Genomic DNA, 23,926 nt, shown 5'->3' with positions numbered 1-23,926 from the left:
ATCTTGGGAACTATAAAAAGGAGGGTGGTTTGTTTTGGAGATTAGACCAGAGGGTGGAGAAGTGGTGATGGGGAAGAAAAAAACTGCCTGGGCAAACAAGCCATGTACAATTGTCTGGGTTTCCTCATCCTCATTTCTTACTCGTGTGACTGACTTCATCCCCAGCCCCTGGTGGCAGATAAAAAAGATTAATGGGGTAATGCGTATTACACCTCTTATGAGTGTGTGTGTGTGCCTGCAAACGTGTTTCAAAGGCTTCTTTCTCTGGGCGTGATGCAGATGACTAAGAAAGAAAGCGACCTCAAGTCAAGTGCTCTCAAACAAGTTTAACAAACAAAACAGGATTATATAACTGGGCTGGTATGTGATGACTTGGGGAACTGTAATTACCTCCTAAGAACCAAGTATGTGGAGAAATCTAATTATCATTTTCCATCCTCTTCTGTGTCATCTTAGCTGGTCTGGTGATACCATTTGAACTCTTAAATGGGAACATTAATGTATTGCAGCCCCAGTCATTTATCTATTAAGAATGATACTAAAGAAAGCAAAATGAGGGAAAAAATAGGCTAAGCAATGAAACACCATTAATCTGAACCTCAGTATTTTTGCTACTTTGTAATATATTTTGAAGATAATAAATATTCCCCTGCAACTACCTAGCCAAAAGTCAAAATAGATTTAGTCTCACATAAATCTTCTGACATACTTGCCTATCTTAGGTAAGCTTGGGGTTTTTGTGGGTTTGGTTTTTTTTTTTTAGCAGGGGATGTTGGTTGGTTTTGTTTTTTGGTTTTTTTTTTGTGGAAAAGAACTATGCTTCCCCCATCCCACCCCGGGAGACTGGTCCTGGTCATCTTTTGGGAGTTTGTGTCTGGGACCTTGGTGAATCCTTTGCCAAAGTAAAGACTTGTTAGAGGAAACGAGAATTTGTACAGCAGAGGAAGAGACCAGAAAACCTAATTATTTCAGCCTTTGGGAATCTAATTTACCAATGTAACTAATGCCCACTGCATAGACTTGTTACACTTAGCTGCAACTTTACTATAAAATTAATACAGACGCCTCGGACCATCTTGCACCCTAGCTGATGGAGCTGGCCAAAAGCGCCTGTGCCAGGTATCCTGGCTCTTCTGACAGCAGCTGCTGGACCTTCTGTCGTGGTAAGAAACACGTACGACTTATTGAGGAGTGAGGAAAGGCAGGTTCTTGGGCACGGCGCTCCTCTGCCAGCTGAGGCAAGTCCTTTCCTGGTGCTCCCGGCCCCGGCGGCGTGGGAATACGACAGCTTACCTCCTCGGGAAAGAAGGGGAAGGGCTGTAGGAGACGAGCGCTACAGGCAGGAGCACTTGAGGGCCGCCGGGCCCGCTCAGCCCCACGCTACCGACGGTACCGAGACCGAAGCAAGCCCGGGAGGCGGCGTCCCCGCTTCCCTCGCTGTGTCCGGCCCGAGGCGGCGGGAGCAAGGCCGGCTCCCCGCGGCGGGAGCGGCGGGCGGGCGGCGCCGCGGGCGGAGGTGGGCGGGGGCTGCCGGGGCTGGGCGTGCGGGGGGCGGGCAGCGCGGCCGCCCGGCTTTATAGGGAGCGAGGGAGGCGGCGTCTGCGGGAGGGGAGCGGAGGAGGCGGATCTCTTCCCGGTCCCATCCCCGATCCCGCCGTGCGAGTGCGGGGCTGGCGGCGGCGGGGTGGCCATGGCCTCCATGGCGGCGGCGATCGCCGCCTCCCGCACGGCGGTGATGAACGGGAACCGGCCGCTGGACGAGCGGGAGCGCAAGCGGTTCAGCTACTTCTCCTCGCTGAGCCCCATGGCGCGCAAGATCATGGCGGAGAAGGAGCGGATCCGCGAGCGCTACGGGCCCGAGTGGGAGCGGCTGCCGCCCCGCCAGCAGGACGAGATCATCGACAAGTGCCTGGTGGAGCCGCACGTCCAGGCCCGCTACGCCGCGCACCGCGGCACCTCCCGCCCGCCCGCGCAGCCCGTCTCCTACCCCAGCCTGCGCCTCAACACCGGGCAGAAGGTGGTGCGCTTCGGAGACGAGGTACCGGCGCGGCGGGACGCGGGGAAGGGGAAGGGGCGCCGGCGGGGTCCGGGCGGGAGCGGCGCTCCCCATCCCCGGCACCGCCGCACGGGCGGGGCGCGGCGGCCGCCACCTCCCCCGGGCTGCGGTGCCGGCGGAGCCGGGCTGGCGCTGGGCTGGCCGGGAACGCGGGCACCGCAGCCGGGCCGGTCGCCCCGGTGATGAGCTCGGTGCCTTTCCCCGCTCCCTGTGTGTGCGGGAGGGCGGGATGTTCACCGCGCCACGGGCGCGGGGTCACGCCGTAGAAGCTGGGAAGGCGCCGGCAGCGATAGCGCTGAAGTGGATTTTGCAGGAAGGAGACTTGGAGAAGACGACGGTCTCCGTTCCCCCGACGGCGGGGGAATGACCGTGGCTGGCGCTGGACATAGTCCCTTGCTGAAAACGGGCTGTAGGGAATGTTTACACTGAATTAAATCTCTTCCTTTTCGTTTCTAGTTTTAGACACGGTTAAAAATACAACACGGAAAACATTCCAGCTCTTGGCATGTTTGACACCTTAAAAAAAATGCAGCCTGTTCCATGTCATATGCCAGGAAAAACAAGGGTGTGGAAAGATGGATGGCAAAAAGTATGGATTTTGAACCTGCTGAGAGTCATCTATCCAGTGGTGAAGCGTGGCAGCCGTTCTGGAAATGCACAGTAAAAGAGTACCTGGTCTGGAACAGTGGGTCATGTTACAGTGTGTGAGCCCTTGAAGAGGAAGGTGTAAGAACACTTGAAGAGACCTGACAGTGCTCTTCAGACACTGTGCCTCTTATTCAGTGTATTGATTCCCTTTGTTCTCTATTCTTTTACATTTCTATTCTATTCTTTTACTCTTGTATGATTACAGAGTTGGTTTCTTTCACTTTGTCCATATAATAACTTTAAGTGACCTATTGTTAATTATGTGGCTTCTACCAGGGAAAAAAAATAATTCTGCTTCTGCATTTGTAATCATCAATCCAATTTAAAGAGAGCAGTGCTACTTTTAGCCTCCTCTCCAATATCCCTTGCAATGGGATTTCTAAGAAGCATCTGGGGCACGCTGATACTGGGCACCATAGTTCCCAACCAGCTTTGTGTCAGGAGAGACTGCCTGTTTCCCCTGTCAGGAAAGTGTGATGCTGTGCTGCACACACATCGTATCTAAAGCTAGAGAGCATAGGATGTAGCTCAGTTTTGCCTAGTTCGTGGTACCTAAAATTCTAGATAGATACTTGATAGTAATGGCCAAAAAGAGGTATAGAAGGATGCAAGACAACAAATTTGGTTGTGCAAATAGCCTTTGAAAAGAAACACAAATCTTAAATTAGTTGTGAAAGAATTCAAAGGGTATGGAAAATAAATACGTTCAGTTTTCCTAGCCTCGGAGAGCTCTGCTGTGCTTTCTGCTTTGGATTATGTGGATCTGGAAGGAAAGCAAGCATGTTGTAGGCTGTTGTGCTGCACTGTATGGAAATAATAATTTCCTAAAGCATCTAGAGAGTCCATCTGAAACTGGGCAAATTGTTTTCTTTTCCCTCTTCTCCCCAAATACAGTTACACTATGTACAACGGTAGGGTTTCTGTAGCCATTAACCAAAGAAGGCATGGTTCGTCCAAATACTTGATACAAAGTGTTTAATTTTGGAAGCACTGCCTCAACTGACTTCCTCTTTGACTTCTAAGCAGAAGTTAATATAAATTGTTTCTCTGAAGAAAAGAGATTCCACTCATTTTGGCATTCGCCATTTCCATTTTAGTTCTTCCAACTGTACTACTGAGCTTTGGAGCCTTTCCTGGCTCTTCATCTGATAGCTTCCTCTCCCCTGGCTCCCTTGCTGGCATTTGACCTGATTGTTGGACATTTGCCCTGGCTGACAAATTGTTCCTCCTTGTCTTGCTGTAGCAGAGCCTCTGCCGCCGGTCTCTTGCCACTTCAACTTCCCGGGCTTGCGAACACTTGGCCTGCAGAGCTCTGCTACCTCTGTGTCCCGGTCAGACGGCTCAGGGAGCTGTGCCCCTGCCCCCCTCTGAGACTCAGCTGCTGCACCCAGCCCTCGCTCAGGACAATTGGGTTGGTCCTGGCTGCTCTCCCTGGCGTTGGTGTACGGTATCCTCTGGCAAGGAAAGGAAACGGAGAGTAGCCCGCATGCCTCAGAATCACTTGTGGATGTTGCAGCACTTTCAGTGAGAGTGTTTTGGTCTGATGATGTTCTTCCAGATATACCCGCTCCAAAAGTTTCATGTTTCCAGCCGCGGCTCATCTTCCCTGTTAACTGATGTTGAAATCTGTAGTGATCTACCTGTGCTTGCTTAAGCATGGAAATTTGATCTCTTTCACCTCATGTTCTTTGGAGGACTTGGTAGAAAGCAAACCAAGGACAAATACTGAGGATACTGATTTACTGGTCCAGGCCTCTCACTGTTTCAGTCCCATTTTCATGCACATGACCATTATGATGAGGTGGTCCAGAGATTATATGTAGTCGTCTTGTATCTCTGGACAGTTGTTTCCCTCTTTCTCACCCCCACTATTTCCTGTATATCCCTTCTAACACCAAATTTATCTCCTGAATTCATAGCCCAGGACTGTAAGTCCTCAAACTATAAACATCTCTTACGTTTTCAGAACACCTTTGAGTATGTTTGCTGTGTGGGAAGGGTGTTACAGAAAATAGATGCACAGTAACAGGACCGTGGCATCCTGTAGCTGTGATCAGTCATTTTATAATGCTAGAGCACCGCAGCACCATGTGTGACTCTTAGCAAATGCCCAGAGTCACTGCTCTTTCTCTTCCATCTTATCCTCATTGCAGCATCACCAGCCATGGAGTTGGCAGCAGAAGCCCTGCAGGCACTGTGAGCACAGTTTCAAAAGAGAATTAGGCTAGCAGAGTCATTTCACACCCCTGTGAAATAAGTTTTGTCCCGTTGGCTGAAGATTGACTTGCTGTCATCGCACATGAGCCCAGCACACGAATTTTTTTGCTGCTTCACCATCATTTTCTGTGTCTAGACAGCCCAAGCCTCCTGACTGAGGGCTTTTGGGTGCTACAACAGAGCTTCCTCTTTCCAGTGAGCCCCCAATTGCAGGCATTTCTCTGTTTATCATTTCTTCATTCTAATGCTCATAGCGGTAGAAATGAAGGTTAACTGAGCAGAGAGAAATCTGGAAATACAAGCTGAGACTGAGCATGAATGTAGTATAGATTATTTTTTATTGTTTTTGAAATATGCCACAAACCGTAGGGGGAATAGGTGGAAAACCAGCAGCACGTGAGAGGCTACCACCCTTTGCCAGCTGTAGTGACCAACCTTTGATAATGCAGCTGATTTGGTGTCAGTTGATGCCACTGGGTTCTCTCTGGCTCAGAACTATCAGAAAGATAGTTTAAATATTCAATTTGCAGCAAGTTATCGCTGTTCTCTCAATGCCATCCCTCTTGATCCATAAGCATGTGACATATACACGAAGTCAAGGTATGATTTTTCCTTTGTTTTTTAGGTCTTTTTTTTTCTTTGAATGGATATTCAGTATTTGAGCAGTAAAAGAGTTGGATGTGAAATAACTAAACTCTTCATTGGAAAAAATGCCTTATGCTTTAGGAAGTGGTAAACATTTTATGTGGAGGAAGGACAGGTAAGAGAGTTTGGTTAGCTTCATTCATTGTGTTTGAAGAGGGAAGCTTGACTTACCTGCCTTCAGGCAGAGATTCTATTTGTTTTGTTTAGCATTAAGAACTTTGGCACCAAGCAAAGGATCAACCCTTTTACCTCCCTACTTTAAATTGCTTTAAAGCAACAAATAATCAATATAGCAAAAACTTCGAAGCTGGGCCTGTTAGAGATTTGTGCTTTTTAAACACCTGAAAATGAAAGGCAGCTTTTGAGTGCAGTAAAGCCTCAATAACCAGCAAGTTCTGTTCTACTAACACTTCTGAGAAGCATTTATTGGTGGGTCTGTGTCTTGCCCAGCTACTGTCAGCTGTGCTGAACAATGCTCGTGTCAGATAGACAGGCATGCTTTTTCCAGTGTCTTCCATTTTTAAATTCAGATGTGGTTTTGTAGCAAGCTGCCTACATATAGCAAATGTAATTTGTGATTCTTTTTTATATATTTTGCAGCTGGTTGTTGAAGTCAAGTGTATGACCAGATTTTTGCCTCTCTTTCTCACTCATCTTTTTCAGCTTTGAAATATGTTGCATGAGGCCCCATTTCTTACAAACAGTTTGGTTTTTTTTAACCCTGGTGAACAAAAGTTTATTTATTTGTCTCCTTTCTGGAAGAAGGCATTGTTGTGTGCTGAAAACAAAAGCTGATCAGATATGGATTTTTTCCTAATCTATGTTGATGAGAAATAGCCTTGAAGTCTTTTTCTCTAGAATTTCCAGTAATTTCCATAATTCACTTTTTTAATTATTGAAATAGTTGATTCTTTTGCTCCCAGTTTCTTCAAGCATGTAAGAACTTGTTTATTCTACAAAAAACCAAAGTTACTTCTCATGTTTCATTGGTGATAAATGTGAATCAGGGAGTTTAAATAGAGCAACAGAGTTCAACAGTTTCCTGTCTTTTCACTTGGTCCTCTGCATGTTCTCTGTGTGAAGACACATGAGGTGGAGGCCACAAACTTCCTTCCCTGACAATGGGCAAAACTTGTCAACTGTCTCCTTCATCCTAGCCCCAAGTACTTCAAGTAACCTAAGACATCCATTGCTTGAAGGTTTGTATCCTCCAACCATGTCTTATCGTATTTTATTCTTTGCTGTATCCCATGGAAGATCTTTTGAATGTGGACAGAGCTCCTCAGAGATACAATGAACCATACTTTTAAGAAAAAAAAAATAAAATAAAATACCCTTTTCTTTTAGGGAACTGCTGCCTAACAAGTGTCCGCTACTTGCATCTTATATAATCTATGAAACTCTTAGATTCTGTCTCTGACCAGAATTTTTGACAACTGTTACCAAAATCAATTCATTCCAGGAGCCTTTTGCTTGCCTGTGCTGGAGGTCAAGGTTACAAGTTGCAGTGCCAACAAGGGCAGTGATGGTTGAGAAGACATCAGCTTCTGTGAAGTGGGAGGCTGACTTGCTCTGTCCTGCAGGGAATGATGTATCCTGCTGCATGACAGCCTCATACCTTCACTCTGCCTACCCCACGCTGCTTTTTTATCCCTCTGCGGTCGGCCTTTTGTTGTCGGGGCTTGCTCACAGCAGCGCTGTCATCGCTGAGTTGAAGGTGTGTAAGGGAGCATTGGGTAAAGGGATGTCCCTCCTGGTGCTGTCTTTTCTTGCCTCAAATACAGCAAAATAAAGAACTGGATGTCTTGGAGGATGAACTTGGCTCACTCCCAAGTTAAAAACTGTCCCCAGCTGGTTTGCTTGTCCTGTAAATGGCAAGAAGACAGAGCTTCCTTTAAACTCTTTAGAAAAAAAACCCGCTGGCAGCTATGGCTACACATCTGGAGCTTTAAGGTGCTGTGGCTGCACGTAGCAGTGTTACAATGTTCTCTGGACTTCACCTTTGTCCTTTGCTGCTGGTTGAAGTCAAGCCCTGATTTATCCAGACCCCACGCAGACAGAAGTGTTCTAGTCCTGCCTTGTGTGTGAGACTCATTCCAATGGTTAGGTTCTCCCATCTCTCTTCCCTTCTGTGCCGTGATTTCTCATTCATGCATGCTTCAGAAATGAAGTGCCAACTCCATTTCAGAGGCAAAGGATTTTGTCCTAGAAGGAGTTTGAAATAATTAGACCCACCTGCTGTGAGGCATCACACATTGAGTGGTGTGGCATTCCCATGCAGAAACCCTGTAGTTCACAGATGAGTAATAGTTGGAGTATGACATGTTTTTATGTTGAGGAGATGGTTTTAGATACTTCTAACCATAATCTCATAGCTCTTGGCCATAAAAATCTGCCTATGGTTAAATAAGAGAGGGCAGATCAGGAGAATGTTATCAGATGTCTGAGAAATACATTCCTAGAAAGGCAGAGACCAGAAATAATAAGAAGAAAACAGCCACAGTGAAATGTGGGATTCTCGTGTTGTGTTTAAACATGGTTGAGTTCTATTATTCTCTGAACAGCAGGAGTGTGAAAATCGTGCATGGTTGATCCTGGCCTTTCCCTTTCCGTACAGTGTTCCCACTCCTTTCCCTGGTGTGCTGCAGTGTCCACAAGCAGTGACCTGCTCAGGAGGGAGGGTGCAGCACACTATCTCTACCCATGGGACCATCCAATGTACCAATGAGTCCCAGCCATGACTAGAAATAGAAATGCAATCATGTTGCTGTAATTCTTCAACAAATGTGAACAACAATCATTTTTCAAATTATTTTCCACCCTTTCTTTTTTCAGTGTGGGCCGCATGTATTTCTGGAGGGCATGCCATGTATGAGGAGATTGTTTAAATTTCTCAGTTTGGGATTATTTTCAGAAATGCAACTTCTTAGAAGAACGGATTTCGGGTTTTGTGCTGTGGATGCCGCGTGGCTCCTGCAACTCCAGTGAATGTTTATTTCAGAGCAGCCGTCACTGACGTGGCGCGATGATGTGTCCTGTTGGGGCTGGATCCAGCTGTGGCTTGGCCCAGTGGCCATGCCAGCTGCTTCACTGCCCCACAACTGCCTGGTTGTGCATGTTCGGTCTCCCAAAGAGAGGAAATGGGGCTTGATTTCCCCGAGGGCCCTTCTCCTTTTGTTGTTTCTGTCCCGGTGTGTTGCTAGTGGCTACCAAAGAAATATCTAGTAGAAAACTGGAAATATAATACATTTTAAAGCTATTTGTGGAAAAACCATTTCAGGAGATTTAGACCAGGTTAAACCTTCATATATTTTGTAGATTAAATTGGTATAGTATTGATAACCTTCCCCTCAGAGGACCTGCTTTCAGTCAGTCTTAAAATTAAATCTTTAAGCAGTGCTTTTACTTTTTTAGTCAGTTCTGTAGCAGTGGTTGTTATAGTTCCAGCAGTGTAACATAATGTCATCTGTGTGATGCTTCTGAGAAGATGAAGCTGCTTTTCTGAGCTTTAGTCATTCTTGAATTTTATTTCAGGACATAACTTGGCAAGATGAACACTCAGCTCCGTTCTCCTGGGAAACGAAGGTAAATAAACAGCATTTTTATTTTTAATGTTGGTTTGTCATCTTATACTGTTCCTTATGCTTATCCTTTATTGTCTTCATTTTGATACTTCATAGATTAATGTCACCTTTATTCTATGCAAGCCGTATAAAGTGACCATCCTGGAAATGAAACAGGACTGGTATGCTTTGATTTACATCAGGAGAAACACAAAATGTGCTTCATGAACTAATGTTCTGGCTTTGAGTGCAGATATAAAACCAATTCATTACAAATTGTTTGATTATTTCTTGCAAACTTTTTAATCAACTTCCCATGTTTAGTAAGACCAGTGTCTCAGATACTCTATAAACATAGATGCATTTCACTTCTGGAGTCAGGAGTAAAGCAGCTATTAAATGGTGTGAAAAAGGTGCAGGTACCTAATAACTTCATTGGATTCTTTCTGAAACCCTGTCTTAGGACAAATGCTGTGGAACTTGTTAACCTAGGGCCATGCTAGAAGCATTATGTTATTTCCTCTCCAAAAGGCACCTTAAAAAATAACATATTTTTCTGTGGTGGGTTGGTTTGGGGTTTCTTTTACACCTCACTTTATCTTTAGTATTTTGTTAAAGCATTATTTATGATTGGATTCTCATATGGCTAACACAAGAGCCAGAGTTCTCCATCTTTCTGTACCTGCAGTGTGAGAGAACACAGTTGTGCCTTATGTGTGGTAGGAAATCAAGTTTAGTTCTTCTTTTTGGAGAAATTCTGGGAGCAAAACCACAGCTCATTGTCCCTCTCAACTGAGTATGGCGGGCATGTCAATTTAATCACACATTTCAGACTTCGTGTTTTCTGCCCTTATCTGCCAGAGAAAGCTGCTACTGCCCTGTTCCCTATTTCTTTCTCTTTTTTTTTTTGCCCTTGAACTATGTAGATAATCATGTATGACCTTATGAATATAATCTTATCCTAATGCAGAGTAATTATTTGGAAATGCCAGTGAATACTAAATTAATCCAGTTGACCTGAGACTTAGCCCTCCCTGCTGAAGGTCACTGCCTGTAGCTGCAACCCATCTGCGCTTTGCAGAAGCTGATTAACCTATAACTTGATGTGACTCCTGGGTCCTGGCAGCCTGCAGTGCTGCAGTTTAAGAGAAACCAATGCCATAAAACTTCATTTGCCTTAAAACTCCCTTAAAAGCTGTGATGGTTCAGGAGCCAGTGGAGGATTTCCTGCAGTGGAAGCCTGGTCACTCAGGCAAGCCCTCCTGTCTTTCAGGACCCTTAGGAGAAGCAGACACTTGCTTTTAGTATAATATTGGAGAAGTATTTAATGTGGATATACTTGGGTGAAGCTGCCAGGAAAGGAAAAAATGCCAGAAAAGTGTTGACCTCCTTGACAGTAGGGTGAAATAAATAATATGTTGGAGACAGCAGTGTTGTGTCTCTCTCACTTACGGGTCCAAACACAAAACCTCAGGTTTTGGAATGTGGCAGCCATAATCATATTTTTGAGCTCTGTCTTGGTAAGATTTTGTAAGTTCTGAATACTTGAACTTCCTAGAGATGTGCTGCTTCATATAATGCACTGACTAGTGATCTATGATGAGATACATCTGCAACCTGAGTGGATTTTCTCTTTAATTGGTAGTTCTCTTTTCTTTTTAATGCTTTTATGTCTACTGAAGTGTTTTTGAACCCAGCCTGTGGTTAATTGCTTGCTGATGAAGGGTGTTTCTACCATCCTCCTGGTGTCTCAATATGAGGGACCAAGTGGATAAATGCACTAGTTTCATCATTTCCTGTAATGAATCGAGGAACACAGAATGATATGGGAGCCTTTGTGTGGTCACTGAAGAGAAGTGAGGAGGAGAGAAGGTTGTTTCAGAAGTAACTGCCATGGCTAATTAAGCTGTGTTTCCCTCTTTCCCCTCTTCCTTCTTTGCTGACCAGGAATAAAAGCTGTGCCACAGCTGTAGGCTGAAAAGTCGCATGACCTTTTTCTTTAGCAAAAGTCTAGAGAATCCATTTTGTCTGGATTTATGGGGTATGGGTTGGTCGGTCCCTGTGGATTCTTCCTTTTGGTTTTTCCCTGGTGCCTCGTATTGTATCAGTCTTTCAACCAAATCCTTCCACTGCTGAGTCCTCCTTTTCAAAAGTGGAGCTCTTGCTTTGTGCTTACACTTTGATCTTCCCTAGCCAGTACTTTTATGAGGAAATACTGGAAGGCAATTTTTAATGAGCTCCCAGCTGAGGAAAAGGTAGCCTTACTCAAGTGGTCCCACGTGAGGAAATCTGAATGAGCTGTTGAAGGAGGATGGTGTGTTGTAATGCATTGTTCAGTGTCCTGTGAACCAGATCCTGTTCCCACTGTTATTTAAGGCTGTTGGGCTCTTTCCATTCCATGAGCTCTACCCAGGATGGGTTGTTCTTTCCACAACACTCTTCTCCCTGATCTCCCTTTAATGCCGAGCTTTTTTGTTTGGTTTGGGGTTTTAGCATGTTATTGCCTGAATGTGCATGAATATGCTCTGGCTTACCCGAGGAAGGGAATGTGGCTTTTGCAGAGCAGAAGTAGAGATGTAAATCAATGTAAATCAGTAAAACCAATGGGCTTTTTTTGTTTTGTTTTGGTTTTTTTTTTAAACACTGAGACACAGAAAAATAAAGCGGCAAAATGAGTATTTTCTGTAACTAACGTGAAGGAAACTGAGAAGGTAGTGAGAAGTGCAGAGAGGAGGGGAGGGCATGTATTCTCCCAGGCTGGGGGCTCCCAGCTGTAACAGTGATGCCAGTGGGGATTCTAGTTGACGAGATATGGACAAATTTTTATCACTGTAGCCAGCACCATGGATTCCCTACCTCCATGGCAGTCAGACTTACCCAGAGAACAGTGTATTGAATTACTGTCATTTTGTGCAGAACATTGTTGAAGGGTTTGATAAAGTTCACTTGTGTCACAAGTGAACTTTCCGTGTTCTCATTTTAAACACAAATGTGTGATATGACTGCAGTCGTTCATATCACAACAAACACTTCCATTAATATCTCCACTATTTTTAGATGAGTATTTCTTGCCTCACCTTTTTATTTTTAAATCCTCAGGCAAGGCAAACAAAGTAGAACTACCATGTAAATTGCCGAGATAGCTGTTAGACTGTATCTAAAATAATATTTTTAGTAGATAACAATAGCACTTCTCAGAAGGACAACTTGGGAAGCCACGAGTTCTCTTGGCACTGCAAGTGGGCTGACATTTTAAAAGTAAAGATTGAATTGGAGGGTGTGATTTGGTTCATGGGTGGAGCCCTCATGGACATAACATGTCTTGAAATGTGGGTTACATTTTCAACCGGAACTCTAGCCAGGTTTATGAATTCAGGGCATTCTATTTATGGTTTCAGGTTTACGTGAGATGAAAGATGACATTTTGGCTGAGTTTAGCCTTTGAGGTTTCTTGGTTTATTTGAAGTAAAAATTCAGTGAAACTCAGCACAGACCTCAAGATATAAATGGAAAACAAGAATCATGCCTGAACTTGGAAGTAAAATTTCTCTGCAACTCTTCCTGAACACAGAACTTTATGGGTTTTGTGGTTTTAGATTTTTGGGGGGAGTGGGTTAATTAATTTAGTAATGGGGAGAAAATATTTCACTTTGCCACCTAAGTTAACACATGGAATGCACTGTGCAGCATGGCAGTAAATTGAAATTTACTTCCAATTCATGCTATTAACAAAAATGGGTTTTATTCCAAATGTTTGAAATTGACACATGCATATCTAAAGATTTATTTTTCTTGATACAGGTAGAATAGTTGCTGACTCTCTTCTATTTTCAACAGGCCCTCAGGTATTTGTTGAAAAGAGAAGCCTCTGAGGTGTGTTTAAAATAAACAAACCAAAAAAAAAAAAGCAAAATGAGGAAGCAACAAGCTTCAATCCTTTCAATAATCTAGTTGCTGCCTCCCTGTCTGAATTCCCTAATTATATTGCGACAGAAGTGATCTAATCCTAGCAATATTTAAGGAAGAAAATAGCTATATTCCACTTGTAATAAACATGCTTTCCCAACTGTTTTCTTTATCTAAAATTGAGGCAGTCTTCAGTATCCTTCTTTGTACAAGCCCTAGTTGGTGTTTTGTTTTAAAATAGGAAAACAGTGGAAGAAGAGAATTTTTTTCCTTCCTTCCTTAGCAGCATGATATTATAATTGTTTGTTACAAGCTATAATTTGGTGTGATTATTTTTACCAAGCTGGCGTAAATGGCAGCGCTTCTTTGGAAGGAGAGTGATCTCTCAGCTTTTGAGATTAGCCTTCCCTTTTTGATTTAGGCTACATATGTTTAAAACACTGTGCTGTAAAACTTCTATTGACTATTATTTCTCGAGCAAAAAAAAACCAACCCAAACTTGTGGTAATAGAAACTGTGTTCAAGGTTTATTTTGGTCTGTATGGCCAAGTGTAAGGATTCAGTTACCTGCATCGATTTTTGTTGGTTTTGATGATAAAACCAGGCACTGTCAGTACAAGCTTGCTCAAGCTAGCCAGTAGCAGTGGCAGACTGGATTGAGTTCATATCAGCAGAGTACAGAATGGAATTTCCTCCAAAGGTCCATACTATATAACTTTGGCACTGCCTTTCTCTATGGACTAAAATTATTTAGATTGGTTTTGAGTGCTTTCCTCTATTTTTTGCCCTTGCAATTTTCCTCTGCTGACCTAAGGGTTTCTTTCTGACTTTGGAAAGATCCTGAAAACACCCACGGTGTGCACAGGAAACAAAGCAAATACTGCAGCTACTTTGGGCCCTATATTTATTTTGGTTTTGTCCATTCAGCAAAGCAAAGTTATCTTCTAAATCCTTTAAAGTTGGCTTTCTCTACCCCTGCATTTATCAGGCTGTGCTTAAAACAAGTTGCTTTTGACAGTGTTTCTGTAGTCTTTGTCTCAACAATTTGGATTTTTCATCCTGCCAAGCAAAACAATTTGTTTTGGCTGTATTTGCGTGACTGCTTAGTAAAATACTACACATTCCTGATGAGTGAATAAGATGCTTTAAAAGTTCCTGGGTTCTTTGTGGTCATCTTGTTTTTAATATGTACTTATGAACTGAGACCTGATTTCATACAGTATTATTAAATCATGATAGTCTCAGTGTCTGGTGCCTCTCTTTCAGCATACATTGTTTCCCACGAGTGTTTACAGCCACTGTTACAATTTAGTGGATTATTGCTGCCTTGAGACTGAAGTTTGGTCTAGATTTTTTAATCCAGTGAACAAAATTCCTAAATACCTTCATATGGTCTTTTTGAGGAAAAATGGATATGCAATCTCCTAAAACCTGCAATTTATAATATTATTTATATTTATGATACAGAAAAATGATCAAGACAGGACATCCTTTATTTAAACCCTTGCAGTGGTTTGGGACCAAAGGGATAAGACTGAAAAGAACACAAACTTTTAGGTTTGCTTTACCTCAAAATACTTCTTTGTGCATGCTTTCAAATGCACTCTCTTCTCCCTCTCTTAATGTGTTGAGCAAGACTTGCTCATGCAATATCTTCAAAATGCTACTGCTGTTAATAGCTTTTATTTGAATTCCAATAATTTCTAGAAATTACAGTTGGGACTGTACTAGTCTGTCTGTAAACTCTTGAGACTTTCTGGGCTGAACAATTCCCAGAAATACCATTTGGACAGATGGTAGGAAAAATATTTTTATTTTATTCCTCAGATGGGGAATTATATGTACAGAAACTGCAGCTCATGTAAAGTAATACAAAATCAATGAAAGCAGAGGAGAACTGAAACCCTCTCTCTAGAATCCCAAACTGTGCCTGAAAGACAATTCCCTTTTGACCATGAAATCACACCCCACTGTTCAGTGTTTGCCTCCCCGGGGTGGCAGCTGGTGAAGTGCCACAAGTGCAGTTCTGCTTCTGAGCTCCACTCACAGCAGCTCTGCCCCAGCCTGGGGAAGGCAAACCTTTACAGGTGAGCTGCTCCCCTAAGTTTGGCTGGGGCCAGGAGAGATGTGCATCAAGATATTCTCATGGCTGGCAAACCTAAAGGAAAAGGACATTTTTTGGGGGGAGGGGGAAGTTGCTGTCTTTTAAATATCGTTTCCTTCCTTCTGCTGACGCAACCAATTGCCAATTTGCAATCTGATGTAAGAAACCGAGGGCAGAACTCTAATTAAAATCACATTTGTAGTGTCTAGTGACTCATTAGAGTGTACAGTACTACTCATTACTTAGATGTCAGTATAGGGTGTTTCACACATGGGCCTTTTCCATCTCTGAAATTATCTTCCTACTTAGGCTGCTGCTCTGTTGTTTGGTTTGTTTTTTCCTTGCGGGGGAGGGTGTTTTATTGCCAGTTTTTTGACTGGGACGATATTGCCTATTAATCATTTTCTTTCGTCAGCTACATTTCTGAGGGGTTTAGATGTGTTAAATAACCTCGGAAGTCAAATAGAAGCATTATATATTTCAGGGAAAACAGAATATCTTGTGACTACTCCGCAGAAGTTCTTGGCTTCTGGAATTAAATGCTAGAAGCAGAATTATCCGTGTGACCTCTTGGAGCTGTATTTACATCATGCTGAGACACGGTGCTTTCAGAACCTGTCGGGGTAGTCTTGTCTTCTTTGCCTTCCTTGTGGGAGAGTGAAAACTCCTGAAGAAGTATTTTCACTTGGATTATTCCATGTCAGGCAATGAGCTGTTTGATTTCCAAAGCATATCATGAGACAGATATGCAGTCTCAAATGTCAGGTGGTCCTGTCTTCTGAAATGGGTGCACCGTGGTCTCTGCACAAAAGGGCAAAGAGGACATCCTCTCCAGAACATGTATCCATGAGCAGGTTGGAAAGGTACAACTGCCTGAAGTGCTGCTGCAGCGCCACGCTCTTCTCTACGCTAGGAGCGATGTGCCACTTCCAAAACGCACCTCTGAGCTGATATTTTGATCCATAAAAAAGAACAGAAAATATCACCACAGTCAGTGGCTTTAGCTCCACAGCCTAAGAACACATCTCAGAAGGCCTGGCTTTGCTTGTCTGGCTGGCTGCTGTTGAAATGCAGAGCCATCTTGTTGGTTTACTTTTTCTAATTTTTGTTTTAACAGACCCATACTTCCCTTCCATTGGTGTTTTTCCTGAATTTTATTTCCAACACTGTCCCGGTGGACCTGGGGGCTGTGATGGCCACTCTGCACTCTGGGCACTGATCTCCCCTCTCCCTTGGGCTGGGGGGTGAAGGAATCATTCTGCTGGAAGTGACTGCTGCTTTGATGGCCTTTAGCTACTGTCATCCCCAGTGTGAGCCCCAGGACAGGCTATTCAGAAGACAGCAGACTGCTGCAGGACAAAAAGCAGCATTGATTTAATTCCTACATGACTTAAATCTTCCAAGATGGATTTTTTTTTTTTTAACCTGTCTTTGATTTTTAGAATCTGGCTTTTGTTTTTTCCTCTTGGCTACTGGGGAATTGCCGGTCTATTTTATGTTGTGTTGTGGGGTTTTTTTAAGCTGGGATTTTTATCAGTTCTAAAGTCTTAAAGCATCTTAACTTCGGGGTGGTAAATCACTATTCAGTAGTACTGCCAAATGAGCTTAGAGAAATAAATCCCTATATTTTAATATAGGGAATGGCAGTCACTGTAAATAATCCTCAACACCATTGCATCTCTGGTTTGTTTATGCAAAATTTATCTACGGATAAATGTTCTGCTCTTAATTTTACGTCATGACTCGTTTAATAAAAATAAATCAGAGCACTAAGGATTTTCCTCATATTTTTTTTGCAGGCAGGGTGGGGTGTTGACTTGTTTGGTAAGACTTGCGTGTATCCTTGCACTCACCTTATTCTAGCTGAGCTATAATTACTTGCAGCTTGTTTATGTTCTGCATCTTTTGATAGCACAGTATATTCTCCATGAGAACACAGAGCTTGGTGCTTTCCTGCCTACAGCCTTGGAAAAACGATGCATCTAATTCTTTAGAAAGGTCAGATCTAAGTCCATGAATCAAATTATGTGTAGTCAGCTGCTGACTGTTTAAAAAAAAAATTGTTTTATAAATAATCAGTTGCTGGGTTAACAGTTGTTCTTTGATGAAAAGTTTCTGAATATTAACTACCAGGCGTGTGAGTCCTGCTAGATCTGGAGTCCCTTTGAACTTAACATGCACAATAATGTAGGACTCAAGATCAAACACTTTAGTGAAAATGACATGCAACTAGGACTTGTTTTAGACACTAGCCCATAGATGCTATTGCAGTTTTATTCAGGAAAGGCTGGGCAATGAAGTAGAATGGTGGAAAAACACACATTTGTAATGAATGTCCAAAGCATCTTTTAACCATTGTAGCAAAAGCTACAAGTCCTCTGAGTTTTTTCCAAGCCCCAGAAGACCTATGATGACAACAGCACAGCTTTTATAGTAAAGGAAATTTTTTTTTCCTTGAATTATTTGTTCCTTTTTACAAACATAAGTCTGTGTATTAGGTTGTTCTTTCCTGGCACATATGCTTCCATGTTTCTCAGAGGGTAATAGGGCTTAACTTTTATTGGCCTGAAGAGTGTCTAGCTAGTTGAGAGTAATTTTACTGAAGTGGTGGTAAGTAAAACAAACATTTTGAAGTACTGTTCATTTTTCTGTGACTTGTAAGATTTTTTTTTCATGCATTAACTGTGGTCACTTGCTTCCTTGGCCCAGTGTTACCTGTCAGAAATGGGTACAGCTATCTCTGCACTGCAGGTGAAAACAAACCAGGGCTCTGAAATAGGTGGAGAACTGGTCCTGCTGGAATTATTTCTCTTCCTTCAGAGGGGCATTAGAATTCTAAAATGACTTACCTACACATACCCATTACATCTAATCCTTTTTCTTGGAAGTAGATGGACCTGTAGCCAACTATTTCAAAGACTATAATGGAAGATTGCCTTCTGAGCTACACTCTGAAGTTTTTTTGCTTAAAATTCTCATGTAAAACATCTCTTTCAAAATGCATCTGCAGCTGTTGTAATGTTTTAGTGCTGCTATTCTAATGTTTCAGGGCTGTGTATGCTGTGCCTTAGATGGCACTGAGTAACTCCAATGCAATTGCTTTCTCTGTCTCCTCTGCAGCAGGTCTGGGACTTTTATGTTTGCTTGCAGTTCAGACTTTTAAAAATCATTATTTTTATGGGACTACAAAGATAGACATTTATGGAGAAATTAAATTAGCTTTGCTGTGGTATCTGAGAGCTGTCTTGCAGTGGGCTGAGGTGTTACACTGGTGCACCAGTGTCAGAAAGTCAAAACTGTATCTGTGTGAAGGGCTTTGAAATACTGCTTTTCTGTCCCTGTACAGAGTCAGATGGAGTTCAGCATTGCATCTCTCTCCATACAAGAGCAAGCTGGTGCCCAGCTGCAGAACGAACAGAGGCAACCTGTCAAAGCAGCACCTGGTGCCCAAGCCCCTAAGTCTTCTCAGGCCAGTAAGACCCCTGGCTCTGATGGGTTGATACCATCCAGAAAGGAAGAGGAGTCGTCCTTCTGGAAGATAAACGCAGAGCGCTCGAAGTTTGAAGGAGACAAGTCTGAGTTCCAGTCCCTGACCCCCAGCCAGATCAAGTCCATGGAGAAAGGAGAGAAGCCCCTTCCCTCTTTTTACAGACAAGAGTCTGCTGCAAAGGAGACGACCAAAGCTGAGAAGCCCAGCATAACTAAACCAGAGAAGTCTGTCGCCCCCAGCCTACCTTCTGTATCTCTGGAATGGGAGAAACCTCGACCCACTCAACTCCCTACTACTTCTCTAGATGACTTCTTTCTTCCTGATCCACCACAGGATCTGGCATCTTCTAGGACAAACAAGGAAGATACTGATGGTACTATACTTACAGACCCACAAATGCCTGGACAGGTGAGTACTGCTATACCCACTGTCCTTATATTTAAAACCTGTAGAGCACATTAAAATCTGGCAGGGCCACTCTGGAAGATTAGGGACTCCAAAAAGCACTAAGCCATAGCTCAGCTTGATGGCTTTTTGTCTTTTAAATGTGAAGTAGTCTATTTAACCTGTTATTTAACAGTCTGTTTAACATGTTAACCTCAATTAAGTGCTTTTTAACACATGGGATAAAGGCACAATTTAAATCCAACACCAGAAATGCTGACAAGGCACCAAGTAGCTAATTGACAGCAAGCTACCTAGCAAGTTGCTGTATCAAATAAAAGAGGTTGTGGGGTTTGGGGTTTATTTGTTTGGGTTTTTTTGGTTTTTTTTTAAAAGCAAAACACTTAATGGAAAGAATAAGCTTTTTAACTTGAAAAGTAGGTGAACTAAGGTCTAGCATACTTTCTTGGTACACACAGCATAGTGGTGACTGGTGAACTAGTTCTCAGCTGTTCCAAGCAGTAGCCTGACAGCCACTTCCCAGTGCTTTGTCCTAGGCAGCTGTGCTGCTTTCAAATGTGTTTTCTCTTAAAGTCCAAAATAGAAATAGAACGAGCTTCCAGAATTAGCCTTCTCGATGTTTTTTTAAATGATAAAACCCAAACAACCCAACAACAAAAAATAACCTTAAGCAGCTCAATAGCCAACTGAAGCTATTTTAAAAAGCAGATGCTGATCTGTGAGAAAAGAAAGGGAACAGCAGGATATGATACAGTGAGGGAAAAAAAAGAAAGAGATCAAAGCTTGAAAACTGTGAAGTAGAGGAGTGGTACTTCAAGCAGAGCTGTGCAGTTCTGTTTGAAATCTGTGGTGTCACTCTGGCAATAGCCTGACACCTTACTGTACACTTTCAGCGTATCACAGAGCTTTATCTCTACTATGTTTTCCCAGCTGTGGTTGTTTGAATTCTAAACAAGATGATGTGAAGTCAGAAAGATGCAGGCTGAGGTAACTGGTGTCAAGAGAAGTAAGTGGCAGCACTTAGGAGAGAACAATACTTAAGCCACCCCGGTATTTGAAGCCCTATGTTTAGTTATCACTTTCTGAAGCTGAGGGAAAATGCTTCGTGAGCTGTCTAGCTACAATTTGTGAACATGGTAGCCCTTTAATTTGAGTTAAAGGCTTTATCCTGTTTTCTTACAAATTAACGGTTTCAACTCCTTTGTGAATGTTTTCAAGATAACTGAAATAGTTTGAGAAGCCTGTTTTTTCTCTCTGTGGAGAAACAGCCCTCCCATGTCAAAATGGGAACAGAGGAACAGAGAAAAACTTTGTGTATGATAAGAATTTTCTTCCTTTCTTCTTTTCTGGATTATGTTCCTTGTTCTGGGAAGCCATGCTCTAGGAAGAAAATTCGGAGACTCAGCTTTGCTTCTTGAATACTCTTCCTAAACACTAAAGTCATCCTAAATGACGTGGCTAACACATGAGCATGTTGTGGATAGCCCAGTAAATAACTTGTCATCAAAGTTTAATCTTTGTAGTTTTCTGGAAACAACTGGCTCTAATTGCAATAGACAATCTGTTGAATTAATGATGCTTGCCTTCTGTGTTTGCTTCATTCTCTACAATTCCCACTGTAGTCTAAAAAATCGATCTTCATGAATTTTTTCCCATGAGGAAAAAGCCCCACCAGTTTGTCTGCAGACCACAAGAATAATTTTATTTTTATCTGGAATTACCTTTTTGGACATTGTGAGTAGTTTTCTATGTCACGTCTAGCATTTTATGGTGTAGGTACTTAGGTATCCTAGAGCATGGTAAAGACCTTGAAATATTGTCAGGCAACATTTTAAACTTTATCTTTTAGATAGGCAGTCAAATATTGAGTTTGTAATACCATAACAACTACATCTTGTTTCTTTTTTTTTTTTTTTTTTTTCACCTTGCAGACTAGTACAAGCAATGTTATCTTGAAGACTGGCTTTGATTTTCTAGACAACTGGTAAAAGATACTTCAAAACAGGTCAAACCAATTTTGAGGAAGGAGTGGAATACCTTTCTCCTTGTATGTTCATTTACTAGCATTTGTGTCTTTTTCTAGAAGTAACTTTCAAACTCTTAAATGTTGCCTTTGTATAAACTTTTGTAATACCGTATGCGTTTTTGTTTTTTTTAAACAGTGATAGAAGTGTGGTTTCATTTGGATATTTTTTTAATATCTGTTAAAATTTTTAGTAGCTACTGTATTGAGAGGATGGAGGAAGTTACTGTACACATGTTAAAGAAACACAAATGAGAGTCTCTGTATCCTGGAAATGGAACCTACAGGACCAGATTGCTGTTTTCAGGGGAAACCTGGCTAGCATGGCTTGTAAGAAATAGTGTTGCATGTGCAGTGGTTCCGACCATGCTCCAGATAGCTGGCAAAAAACAGTATGAAAAGCAACCATCCAGAATTTCCTTGATTTGTAGATTTTGTTTGAAAGTATCTATTGTACCACTTACTGAAGACACTTCTGAAGAAGGCAAAGGCATTGCCAAAATGATGGATCCAGAAAAGCACTGTGTTTGTACCCTACAAATCTGCTAAAATAAGTTAAGAATGTTAGAAAAATGACATGGGGAAATGATGTTTCTGGTCTTTGGATTGAAGACTTGGGGGTGGGTAGAAGGGAGTGGGACAACACCTAATGAATTGGAGAAATTCTTCAGGGAACACAATTTCACTGCCTCCTTACTAGAGCATAACTCTTCATAATGCTAGTGCTGGAACTACAGCACTGAGAATTTCTGGAGTGTAGATCACCTTTTTGTCAGTAAACCACTATGTTTATGGGAGGTCCCAGCAGTGTGAGGCTCTTTGGTTTTTTAAGCAGCTTGTTGTCTCAAGGACTCATCAACTTTGGTGCTTTTTCCTCCTTGTGGGTTCATCCTCTTTAGTGTTCAACATCTGGGTTACGTTTATTCCTAAGGTGCAGAGAGGCATCTCAAGGTGGCCCTTGGCAGTGCTGCCTCCAGTTCTGCTTTTGAATGATCTTTGGTGTTTAAAATGTAGAGAACAAGAGTAGCTGTCATTTGGATCTGTTGTCTCTGAAATGCAGCATGATTTACACACTGATTCTCACTGTGTTTACCTCACCTTGAAGCCTTAATTCCCCTACGCACAGCCAGTGACTGGTCTGCTCCAATGCCAAAGGTTCGACTTCTCCCTTTACCTCAGCAATAGTCCCATAGCATTTGTTTGGGGTACAAGGCAAAACACAGGGCTCTAATGGGTCCCAGACAAGGCTGTAAGAAGGTCACCATCTCCTAAGCCATAGTTGTGCTAGGCTTCTCATGGATTAGCACTTGACATTTGGTTCAGTGCCAGGGGCAGTTAAATGTGCAGAATTGGATGTGGCAGAATTTTTTCTGCTTGTTACAGGAAGAGTTTGCAACGTCCTGGAAGAATCCTTGCCTCTAATGGGTGTGCTGCTTGCTCTGAACGAGCAGAGTATGCTGATAAAGCATTAAAATTTACTTGTTGGGCAAGGAAAATGCTGTTAGCATATCCCCCCACTCTTGCTCCCACACCCCACCGAAAAAAAAAAAGAAAAAAAAAAGAAAAAGAACTACCGAGGCCAAAACCTCCACTTTTTCTAGTGTTTTCTCAAGAGGTTCCTTAGCTAAACGGTAAAATTGCCACAAAGTAGAAGTCATTGCGTAGCATACCCTTATGTATAGGCTTCTGAAAGCTTCTTTACATTCTTCTTAAGATGTACTCCTGTAGTTCATGGATATTGTCTCTGTGTTCAGCAGTTCAGAAAATATTTGTTGTTACCATCCTGGACTTTACCACTGTTTTTTTCCTTTGTAGCATTTGCTACAAGCGTCCAGAATTAATACAGCTTAGAACACAAATTCTTTAGGTGTGTGATTAATACTGACTTGCACCTTTCTTTTAAGGCTAAGAAATGTTAATCTTGGGGTTTACTGTTACCAGTGAATCTGATTTTCTGTACATTCAGCTGCTGAAAAGTAGTAAATCCAAAATGAAGATGCACATTCTAATCTTATTATGATTTGTGGAGATCTGAAAACAAAGTCTCCTACTGTCAAGGAGCGTTACTTTAAATCTCTGGTAATACTTTAAAGCTTCTTAGGGAAGAACCTGGGCTGCCTGTCTCTTCCATTGGCTAACTCAACCCTAATACACATTGGGACCAGCTGGTAGAACATGCTGCAGAACTTTTTACTTATCCTGGTAGGTTTTTCCTGTGCTTTGACAAGAGTTGATGCTCCTTCTTTCTTGAATATGTTTTTATTAAACATTCTTACAAAAACGAAATTGTATTTGGTCACATTTTATATTAACAATGTTTTAATAAAGTCACTTTAAATAGAACTGTCAATGTTTTTGTACTGCTTTGTATGTTGTCCTTAGTACTCTGCTTTCCTTGGTGCCATTGGAGTTGTTTGGGGCATCTTGAATCTGCCTGAGAGACAGCCAAGAATGATTTGATCCAGAATTTAGAAACCAAATTTTTTTATATCAGAAAAAAAAAAATAAATCAACACGCTTCAGCTTTCAAGCCTTTAAATGAATCTGTTTGGGGAGGTATCCTTGCTTTATCATTTCATCTGACAGCTGGGGACAGGATGAGATTTGGGAAAGACTAAAATCTATTTGTACTTCACTGTAATAGACTTAAACCTAACACACACACACTCTCCCACCAGTATCTCCAGGTAATCCAAAGCAATATCCAGATCATTATTGCAGAAGCAATTTGAAAACTGCATGCTGTGGTTTAGCCCCAGCTGTCAATTAAACACCACACAGTTGTTCCTTCACTTCACCCAAGCAGGATGGGGAGAGAATGGATTATGGGTGGGCTTTAAAAAAAAACATCTCACAAAAGGGAGGATGC

General features: G+C 42.3%; 1 protein-coding gene across 1 annotated transcript; it reads left to right on the top strand.

The window, feature by feature from the left end:
- The first annotated feature begins 1,603 nt into the window (after nucleotides 1-1,603).
- On the top strand, nucleotides 1,604-23,407 carry C3H1orf198 (chromosome 3 C1orf198 homolog). Its single transcript, XM_058836144.1, has 4 exons — nucleotides 1,604-2,038; nucleotides 9,101-9,151; nucleotides 18,486-19,037; nucleotides 20,966-23,407. Exons 1-4 carry the CDS (start codon nucleotides 1,691-1,693, stop codon nucleotides 21,020-21,022), a joined length of 1,008 nt encoding a protein of 335 aa, XP_058692127.1. The 5' UTR covers nucleotides 1,604-1,690; the 3' UTR covers nucleotides 21,023-23,407.
- The last annotated feature ends 519 nt before the right edge of the window (nucleotides 23,408-23,926 follow it).

The sequence above is a fragment of the Poecile atricapillus genome, chromosome 3 (genome assembly GCF_030490865.1).
Source record: "Poecile atricapillus isolate bPoeAtr1 chromosome 3, bPoeAtr1.hap1, whole genome shotgun sequence".
Lineage (NCBI taxonomy): Eukaryota > Metazoa > Chordata > Aves > Passeriformes > Paridae > Poecile > Poecile atricapillus.
This window is presented reverse-complemented; position numbering and strand designations above follow the sequence as displayed.

What these genes read in the sequence shown, in the direction of transcription:
- C3H1orf198 (XM_058836144.1), top strand. Translation starts at nt 1,691, where the DNA reads ATGGCCTCCATGGCGGCGGCGATCGCCGCCTCCCGCACGGCGGTGATG. An exon ending in TGGTGCGCTTCGGAGACGAG is followed by an intron (nt 2,039 to 9,100) that starts GTACCGGCGCGG and finishes ATTTTATTTCAG; the next exon opens with GACATAACTTGGCAAGATGA. An exon ending in CGTTCTCCTGGGAAACGAAG is followed by an intron (nt 9,152 to 18,485) that starts GTAAATAAACAG and finishes GTCCCTGTACAG; the next exon opens with AGTCAGATGGAGTTCAGCAT.